Source organism: Malaclemys terrapin, chromosome 1 (assembly GCF_027887155.1).
Source record: "Malaclemys terrapin pileata isolate rMalTer1 chromosome 1, rMalTer1.hap1, whole genome shotgun sequence".
Taxonomy (NCBI): Eukaryota; Metazoa; Chordata; order Testudines; family Emydidae; genus Malaclemys; species Malaclemys terrapin.
The window spans coordinates 300,419,978-300,430,620 of record NC_071505.1 but is presented as its reverse complement, the minus strand read 5'-3'; the positions used below and the strand labels follow the sequence as shown (position 1 = coordinate 300,430,620).

The window sequence follows — 10,643 nt, the reverse complement described above, 5'->3', positions numbered from 1 at the left end:
GTTGTATAGCTAGCCTAAAAATCAAAAGAAACTAAGGACACAAATATAGATCTATTCTGTGAGGTATATTTTTAAAGGAGAGTATCAGAGGGGTAGCCATGTTAGTCTGGATCTGTAAAAAGTGACAAAGAGTCCTGTGACACCTTATAGACTAACAGACATATTGGCGCATGCATCTGACGAAGTGGGTATTCACCCACGAAAGCTTATGCTCCAATATGTCTGTTAGTCTATAAGGTGCCACAGAACTCTTTGTTGCTTTTTAAAGGAGAGAATATTCAAATCCAACATTTGCAAGCAAAACTCACATGAGCTCATGGTTACCTGTTTTCCACATGCAAGGGCACTTACATGTTGTAGGGGCAACTTAGGAGCTTTAGAAAATGTGTCTGTAAACGTTTGGTTTCTACTTAGCTCACAGAAACAGGGAAATCCATCAGCCATCCATGGTTAATTCCACCTTTGTTATGTACTTCTTGGGATCCAGTATATAAGATAATTCTGTATTCTGGGATCCCCGAACACAGGACAATATAAACTGTAAAACCTACCACAACAAGATGAATTTAAGAATGGAATGGCTACCTTATTGTAGTGTATTCAAAAGTTTCCATGGGTCTTTCTTTAGATTGTAGTGTACATTTTTTATATTTATTCTATCTTAATAATATAGGACACCAGTCGCTGATTAAAAAGAAACATATTGTTTAATTTTAAAAATACTCATTTTGACTAAGACAATAAATCACTTGTCATTTATGAAAAATACTATCAGGTTTCTATTATATATTTGAATGTTTAAGTATTTTTGTATAAAATCATCCATTAGGTTCCCCAAAACTCTGTGATGATCCAGAAAACCTCTGTTAGGTTTGCCTTTCAAATATTCCTAGCAGACTGTCATATTTTTCTAATATTTAGAAGGATTTTTTTCTGAAGTAATCTTGCTCTTAGCAAATGCATTTGTAATATGAAGGCAGAAGCTAATGAGCAATTGTATATTGAAGTGCATAGTTTGTCCACATTTGGAAAAAGCAGATGTTTGGAGAAATAATAGCTGGTACTGATTGTGGATTCTTTCGGAATAAACAGTCATAAAATTGTAGCAAGCCATAAACATTTTGTTTACTATAAGAAAGGAAACATTTTATACAACCCAATTTTTTTGCAAATTAAATTGTAACAATGTCATCAGTAGGGTCATAACTCTATGGGGGATGGGGAAATATAATTAAATAACCAAATAGGAAAATTATTCATAATGTACAGTTATTAACACTCTTTCAATAAATAAATGATATATTATGTTTTAATTTATTTCCATAACATTTGAAGCAAATCAAATTTCTACCCATTTAAATAATTGTATTGACAGAAACTGCTTATGGATTATTATGCTGCCCATTATCTTTAAGGAACTAAAAAAGTTAAGTAAAGGCTTACAAGATTAAGCTACTTTTTATTTGCATAGAAAAATATTTATCATAGGAGTCAACTATCATATGAGAGAAATTGCATTTGTTTTAATTGAAAAAAGATAGCTAAAAAGTTTCTGTGGGTTATTGCAACAGTACAAGAATACAAGATGCTTCCATTTATTAAAAAATGTAAAACAAATTGTGAAAGCTAAAGCAGGCTACAAAACAGAAGGTTCCTCTATTGTCTTTCCCTCACCTAATTATGTTACAAGTTCATGTGCCATGGTTGTTGAATACTATAAAGTGTAATTCTATACTTTCTAATATAACTTTTAAAACATCCTGCCCAAAAAAGCACTATGCAAAATATATATATTTGTATATGCTCATTCCCACTTGCATCACAACCTCGTTGTTACATAATCATCCTGAACAACTATCTCTTCGTTCATCTCCGAGTCACTGGTAACGTCCAACTTCTTGTCCAGCAAATCCTCTGGTGTGGGGGGGTCTGAATCCTGTACCTCTGTCTTCTCGGTTTCCACAGCACAATCATTCTCCTCATACTGTGTATCCAAAGTCTCACTGTTGGTTTGCTTATTGTTTGTTAGCATGCACTTGTCACTGAGATCTTGGACACTTAATTCACAGTTCATGACCAATTTTTCCCCTTCCAGTTCAGTAGTTTTCTCGCATTGTTCGTCCACCTGTTGTTGTGAAACTTCTTCAGACACAGAGTATATTTTATTTGCACTCACTTCCACGGAGCTTGTTTTTGATCGTCTATGAAATAATCCAAAGCTTTTTATGTCTGTTACAAAGTTCACCCTTTTTTGTTTCTCCTTTATGGGCTCGGACACCATCAGTGCAGCTCCATTGCTTATGTTATGTGGTTCAGAGGCTATAGCAGCTGATCTTGGATGAATCAGTGTAGTTATGTCAAAAAGGCTGAAGTTCTTTTTCTTTACTTTCTCCTTTCCTCCACTCGCACAGTTTTCATCAGTCTCTAACAAAGAAGAGGCTTCTTTGTTGATTTTTGAAGTTTGCAAATTAGAAAGTCTGTTTCCTTTCAACAAACCCAGGACTTCAAAACGAAAGCTGGAAATATCTTGCTTTAACTCCTAAAAAGTTAGGAAGATATAGGAAGCATTTAAAACTTGGGAATCTGTTTTGGTTTTGTTTGTTTTTCTCTTTGTAATAAAGAACAACACCTGAATGTTTTAGCAAATGTGTTCATTTGTAAATATATAGTATTATGGATGTTAATTTTTCTCTGACATCTTCTAAGTGCTTTGCAAATGCTTCTGATCAGTCCTCACAATTCCCATGGAAGTCATAGAAGCGAATATTAATACTTCCCAGAGGAAAGCCTGAGAGCTTATGTAAAGTGCCCAAGACCCCTTGTCCAAATCACTGACAGTGCTAGGATGAGACCTCTGGCTGTCTTACCTCCCATATCTATGTTTGGCTCACTAGACTGTGCTACTCCTACAGAGGCAGAGCATTTTCACTGCTATTCCTTAACCCACTGAATGTTATTACCCTTTACAAGGTGCATTAGCTTCCAGGTAGATGGCCCCAGGAACTGTGTGTTTTAAGGATTTGGGAGTTCAGGAAGTGGTGCTAGTGGGTGAACTGGGGAGAGTCTGTGAGAGTGGAAAGGCACAGTAGTGAACCTAAGAGGTGTGGTGGGTGAGGTCATCCTCTCTCCCATTAGCTTCATCAAGATCTGCTGAATTTAATCTTTGATTTAAAAACAAGGAGGGAGTTGGGGGAGGTGGGGTCTGTGACCCGAAGAGCCCCTCAATGCCACTGCCAAAATTTACAGACACAGGATAACCGGCTAGTTTAAAGAAGCTTCCAGTCTTTTTGGTTTAGAAAGTTTTAATAGCTGAATTTTGTAGTTTGACACCCAGTGACACTAAGAACATCATTTCTTCTGAAGTCCACAGTTTGAGGAACCAGGACCAGTATAACCTCATCACCCTTCCAAGATCAGGTCATCATCAAATGATCTTTCCTCACTTTAACGCTTAACTGTCAGCATCATATTTGCCCTGATACACATAATCTCCAACACACTGTTGTCATAACACGTATCTAAGAGGTATCATGTAAGGTATCACATGTAAACTGGTGACACGGTTGTCCCAAAAATCCTTGTGTGATGTATGAATGGGATGTGTGCAAACAGTTATGTATGTGTGCTGGAAATGTGTTCTTAAAATGTGTTTCAGAGGCAATGCACAAATCAGGCCTGCTCTAGACACAAGAGTGTGGATTCCTCTGTCTGACCAGCTTGATTACAGAGGACAGTGAAATTACATTTACATATAAGGTAAACCAAGCAATCAAACTAACAAGCAATGGAAGAAAGCGCTTAGTGAACTCTCCAGAGTTTCGAGTCTACAACCCAAGTAAGTCTGCCTGGCTTTTGAGACAAAGACAATGGACTTTGGAAAAGATATGGGGAGAAAAAAGACATTCTGGTTATCCATCACTTAGGGGACATAAGGAACAGCACCCTCTGAGCCTATGAAAGTTTCATTCTCCTGGCCTGAAGGGCAGGAGCGGCTGATAACTTGCTGTAAGTGACAGACCGTTTTCGGCAAAAAACATAAGTTGCTAGAATTGAGTTTTACACTGGCCATTCCATCCAGCCCTGCACTCCATGGCAGAAGAGCTAATTTTCTGAGATATGGAAGTATTTCGATCTTGCTCTAGCAGCCTGGTCATTCACACAAGCTCTACTCCACTTCGGGATTCCCCTACACAGAGAAGATCCCCAGCTAGCCAATTAAGCTGTTTCTTCCATTGGAAAAAGCCTGGTCCAAAATGTTTAAATGATTGGCCCAAGCTGACCTAGTAATCCGTGGGGATAGCCATGAATAGAACACAGGTCATTTGACACCAACCATTAGGCTATGCTGCCCATAATTCTTTATTAATTTAATAGCTGTGAAAGTCTAAAAACAATGTACTGGAAAGAAAAAAAAGGAGCAAGATTTTGTGTGCAAAATGAATGCATGTGGTCAGGCAGGCCACACAGACTGTCCTCTAAGCTGTAAGTGAATGGCAGTTGCATGATTGTTTGTTTGATGCTCTGCAGTCATTTGACATTTTATTATTACATTGATAAGCATGAAAATAGTCACCTTAAAATTCTCTTCTGTGAGTCCTTCTTCAGTTTTGGCATCTCTTATCATTGCAGCAACGTATCGCTTAACAAGATTTCTCATCACTTCCTAAAAGATTTAAAAGAATGTGTTAGTTTCGCTGGCAATGATAACTGGACATACGTTCACTGAATCAACTGCATTTTTGCTTCCTTTTCTAAGATACTACAAAAATTTTAACACTTCTAGAGCCAGTCAAAATGTTTCATCAACATGTTTTCTCAGTGAAAAATAATTGTTTTAATTAAGGAGATTTTTCTTGAAATATGCGTGTGTGTGTGTGGGGGGTAAATCCTATCTCATCCCTCTCTAATAATTACCCATGCTAAAAAAACAAACAAACATGAGCCTTCACCTGGTATTGATGATGTCTCCTCAAGTTATCAGCTGCACGCCTCTGAAAAGAAACAGATTGAGATACTGAGTGGTATTAATGCTAGTGACTGATTTTAAAAAAAAAACATCAGCAACTGGCTGAAAGTGGCAGGACAGCAATATGATGCACTAGGGCAAGTGATGTTGAGGGCTGGTTCAAGGTCTTTTGGGAAGTTTTGGTACTGGTGAAAGGCCCATCCTGGAGCTGGACAGGAGGGAGGGCTGCTGACGTGCAAAATGAGAAGTGCATCCTTGTGTCTTCTCCATACTGCAAAGGGGAGATCTGTGCGAGCTCTAAGTGGGACAGGGTGGAGTGGAGCACAGGATCTGTGATCAAACTGAGATGCCCTCAGCAAAAAGGGGCTGGGGAAGGATAATGGCTACTATTCTGACCTTCAAAGCTAGGATAGCACCTATACAGGGGCTGAATAGTGCCCCATGACTACCCCACAGATTAGAGAGTGAATTCTTCCTCCTCACCCGTTAGCTTCCTGCACAAAGCCTGATTGCTCATGTTTGGTGCAGTGAAGAATGAATTTGGGTGAAAGAGAAAACCCAAGTAAACTTTTGCACTGTAGTGCAAAGGGCAGTCTCCTCAAATTAATGGTATATTTCATCTCTGGATGAAAGGGTCAACATTAGGTCACTGGCCAGACTCAAAATAAAGCCAAACCTGTCCACATCGCCAGATGGCCAATGCTCAAATGGTGGACAACAGAAAGAAGCTTCACAGCACTACCAACAACAAAGCAATGGGTATCTCATCTGATTGTACTCAGATACCTAAAGGGTCTCAGGAAGAAGGAAAAAAATAATTTGATTCTTACTCTGCTCATGAATTAATGACAATTAATAACATTAACAATTCAGATGGGCTGATTGAAGTCTTTGCTTATTCTATACCTTTGATTGTCCCTAGCTTATATTAATAGATTCCAAATCCAGAAGAGAAAATTGTGACCATCTAGTCTGACCACCTGTATAACACAGGCCATAGACTTTCCCAAAATAATTCCTAGAGCAGATCTGTTAGAAAAAATATCCAATCTTGATTTAAAAATTGTCAGTGTAGAGAATCTACCATAACCTTTGGTAAATTGCTCCAATGGTTAATTACAATCACTGTTAAAAATGTATGCTGTATTTCCAGTTTGAATTTATCTAGCTTAAGTTTCCTACCATTGGATTGTGTTATACTGCTCTGTACTATATTAAAAAGCCCATCATGAAATATTTGTTCACCATGTAGAGCAATAGACTGTAATCAAGTCACCACTTAATCTTCTCTTTCTTAAAATAAATAGATGAGCTGTTTGAGCCTATCGTTATAGGGCATGTTTTCTAATTCTTTAATCATTCTTTTGAATCCCCTCTGAACCTTCTCCAGTTTACGAATATACTTCTTGAGTTTTGGACAAGAGAACTGGACACACTATTCCAGCAGAGGTCGCACCAGTGGCAGATATAGAGTAAGTTAGTGGGAGCAAGATTGATATTTTTGATTTTTACCTCCTACATTTATCATCCCAAATGCAATTGGATGTCTAACCTATGGCAAAATGTATCTAGGAGACCTGACAAAACCGAAGTTATAACAAATCAGGCATTCATATATTTTCTCCAGCTCTTGCAGTCAAGGCTGATTTACAATTTACTTATGATTGGTAACATTCCTGTACTAGTGGATGGTTTGTAATTTGTGATTGATTTCTCTTTTGTAATTTACTGCAAAGTCATGATGAGACTACAGCAGGATGTAGGGGGCGGGGAAGGGAGGAGGGACATTGCATTTTCTGTTGTGGTAGCTTCTCTGAAAAGACACTGCGGAGAATGGTTCCCTAAGTGAGCAGTTGCCCTCTAGTTATTCCAGTGCTTTTTCCTGATTACATTTCTGTGTCTTTCGTAATTTTGTGCATGCTAAATACAAGTTACTACGTCCCTTCTAACTCAATCACCTGAAGACTGAGTGGAAATGCATTGAGTACTGTGCCCACAGAGTACAATGTTTCTGCAAAACCCCTTTGCAAAGGAAGTGATGTAGCCCTCCCCTGCACTGTATTAAAGCAGCTTTGCTCTTGCAATGTTTTAAGGTGGGCCACCAGGTGGAGATGTCTCCCTCTTGTTGGGAGAAGACTGAGGAAATCCTAACAGCATTAGGGTTCATGAAGACAAATCTGACTCACAGAAGATTTGGTAATGAGGAAAAAAATCATTTTAAGATAACACTGAAATGTGCTTAACTCGAGGTAAAGGTAGTGAATCCAATAAACAAAATAAATACTGACTCCTGCATTGCAGAAAATACCACGACAGCTCAGCCCTCTGGGTATTTACAGTGAAATACAAAATAAACACATCAGCTCAAGTTCAGCCTCCCTCAGTTTATGCTGCTATGGAGCAAGATAACACTGATTAGCAAGATCAGTTATTTAATGATCCTGCACCCACTGAAGTCAGTGGCAAAACTCCCAATGGAGCAGTGCAGAGACCATTCAGCTCACAGCCTGGTAATACAGGATTTTGGCTGACAGTACTAACCATATTTTTCAACGTGCAAATATCTCCAGAATATTTTTACCACAATTATAATATGTATTTAATGCACAACACTGATAAACTGGAGAAGAAAAAATGTGTGCGTGTGTGCGCACCTGCATGTATACACATAGAATATCAAACTAGTGTTCAATGCCTCAGTTCTGTCTCTCCAATTAAAATGCTCAGATCCTATCTTCAACTCCTAATTCCCTTTCTCTTCTTCCTCACGGCAGAATGGATCCTCACATTCTGCAAACTCACTGCCATGAGCTTTCTACCCACTGCTGATTCCCAGTTCAGGTTGGGAACTGTGAAAAATGTGTGCCAGAAACCTATGAGGGTTTCCAGCAGGGTGAGGGTGATGTAGAGTGGGACATGTTACAGACAAGAGACATGCCTTACCTCCCAACTCTAAGAAACCACTCTGACCTCCCACACTAGTGCCCCCATCCATTCCCCTAAAACTCCTTACAAACAGGCAGTTCCCAAGTGTTATCTACTTAAGAAACAGACAATTTCCTAAAGGCTAAGGCCCAAATTTTCAAAGGTAGCCTCAAATTTTGATTGCCTTTTTTTTTTGGGTGGCTACACTTCAACATGCAAGATTAGGGTTCATGAAGTTAAGCGCTCAAAATTACAGACCTTTTTGAGAATGATGGCCCCAGAGCTTAATTTTTTGAGGTACTGACCACCTCCAACTTTATCTGAGGTCAATGGCAAGTACATAAGGTTCTAGGTGCTTAACGATAGCCAGGACAGCCAAAGACTGAGGTCACGTGTGAAAATTTGTTATCAAATCACTGAAACTATACTAAATCTTGAAGTTAAGGATGTTTTCCCACAAGGAACTATATAGTCTGTTTCTTCTCAGCACAGCTGTGTCTAAAACTTTCAACATGACTTCACTCACAGCTTTCCCTTTGCTATGGAGAAAGCTAAATTAGGAAATGTTTACGGGTCAAGATTTATTTATTTTTTTATTAAAAAGATAAAATTAAAATTGGTGCTGCCAAGATTCAAAACTTAATGAAAGCTGCATACATGCCAAATGTTAATACTTAAAACAGTCACAGCTTTCCCATTCTCTTTGTTTAGTGCTCCACTCCCAGAAGGACCTCTTTGAATAGTCACTTTTGTTTAAGCAAGAAAAAGAGTGAGAATTCAAAAACCTTTGATTTAGATTTTTTAATGACTTTTTATTAAAGAAAAGTTGATGTTTAAACGCAGCTCAGCTGTATGTGAAGTGCAGTTGGAAGTTGTGGGTAGAAGAACAGCCATGGACAAAAATATATTAATCACTGTAATAAAGAGAAGGCATGGTCATGTGATTAAAGCACAGCAGTGGAATCCCTAAGATGCTGGTTCAATTCCCAGCTCTACCACAAATTTTCTGTGTGATATTGGGCAAGTCACTTAATCTGTCTGTGCATGTGATAAAAAGAAAGATAATAATAAGTCCTTTCTGATGTCCTGTGTACATATAGGACCTCGCATGTACCTCATTTGAGAGACTCTAATCATTACTTTAATACCAGTAATAATTTCTATTACCCTGTTTATTAAATTGCCAGCCAATCAATACAGTTTTGCAGACTTGGCAGCAAAATCTATTTACTGGTCAGAAATGTAATAATACTAAATTATTTTTAGAGACATGATTTTTTTCTGGCCAATTGTTTTTCACCTAGAAATTTTCATAAAGGTAGAATTCAAATTCAAAGTCTGGCCTTATCATCAAGAAGCTCAAAGGTCTGGATCAAGGATACTCTGGGATGTGTATCATGCTTGACAATGCCACTCCTCAGGAACAACACAGCTGTCCGTGGCTAGGGTAAATCTTATCTCTGAAGGAGACACTGCTTTCTCTGGGGCTGGTCCAGGGCTGTGCAAGAAACTCCTGAAGAATCTAACCACCACCTCAAATGTCACCACTTTCCATTCCAAGGGTGATTGCACTCCTTTGATCTAACCTTCACTAACAAACAAGCTAAAACCTCACATTATTTTTCCCTTGGAAAGAAAAGGGTAAGAAAAAAGGAGAAACGTGACAAATGCTAGTTGCATCACTTAATACATTTCTGGAAAGTGCTCAGATAATGTGATGAGGATGGTATAAGAACCTGAGTAAAACTGAATCGAGGTAAATGCTTATGCAGTGTTGTTGTAGCTGTGTTGGTCCCAGGTTATCAGAAAGACAAGGTAGGTGAGGTAATATTTTTTCTTGGACCAACTTCTTTTGGTGAGAAATATAAGCTTTCAAGCTTACACAGAGTTCTTCTTTCTCAGACCTAAAGAATAGCTCTGTGTAAGCTTGAAAGCTTGTCTCCCTCACCAACGGAATAAAAGATATTACCTCACCCACCTTGTTTCTCTTAAATGCTTATGTTAGCAGGGCCGGCGCTTCCATTTAGGCGACCTAGGCGGTCACCTAGGGCACTAGGATTTGGGGGTGGGCGGCATTTTGCCCCTTTCCCCCTTGCCTTGTACCTGGCAAAGAGAGGTGTATGAAAGACTCCCCTGCACCAGCCATGCCCACTGCACCAAAGGGGAATTTGCCCTTTTTGGAGGGCAGGCAGTTTAACAGTCTGGTATGTTATAGCTCATAAGGAAGTACCCCCAAGAAATTGTGTGTGTCCACTCTAGGCCTGATCCAAAGCCTAATGAAGTCAGTAGAAGAACTTCACTGGACTTTGGATCAGGCCTTAGAGTCACAAGCAGAAAAAAATTAGTCATGTTCCAAACAAACGAAAAAGAGAGACTCTTGCAATGAGAGCTGGTTGGAAAATTCCCCTCAAAAATTTGTTGGCAGACAAAAGCCTTTTTTTTTTTTTTTTACACAAAAGTTTTATGGAAAATGTTGTTTCTTTCAAAATTTTTGTTTTTTTTTTCCCATGAAAAAACAGAAGACAAAAAAAAAAATAACTTTTCAGTATTTTCCCTCCTTTTAACTCCCTTTTTCCTTTGTAGATATCATTTACCAGAAACCAGGGTTCTGGGCGGGGGGTGGGGAGAGGGAAAGAGGACAGATGAGGGAGAAACAAAACAAAGAATAAAAAATACTGAGTTTTCATCAAAAAACAAAAATAAATACATTTTAAAAAATTACAGTGATTTTGAAAAAAAAAATTTTCCTATA

The 10,643-nt window shown here is 38.5% G+C and overlaps 1 protein-coding gene across 2 annotated transcripts in view; it reads right to left on the bottom strand.

Annotated features, from left to right (window-relative positions):
* Nucleotides 1-756: 756 nt before the first annotated feature.
* The window catches only part of TRPC4 (transient receptor potential cation channel subfamily C member 4), a 207,582-nt gene continuing 197,695 nt past the window's right edge, over nucleotides 757-10,643 (bottom strand). For both annotated transcript variants that reach the window (XM_054015240.1, XM_054015241.1), the window contains exons 9-11: nucleotides 4,950-4,991; nucleotides 4,574-4,663; nucleotides 757-2,539 (exon numbers count right to left, since the gene is read on the bottom strand). In XM_054015240.1, the coding sequence (XP_053871215.1) occupies nucleotides 1,820-2,539; nucleotides 4,574-4,663; nucleotides 4,950-4,991 (852 nt within the window). In that variant the 3' untranslated portion in view covers nucleotides 757-1,819. The remainder of the gene's footprint in view (nucleotides 2,540-4,573; nucleotides 4,664-4,949; nucleotides 4,992-10,643) is intronic.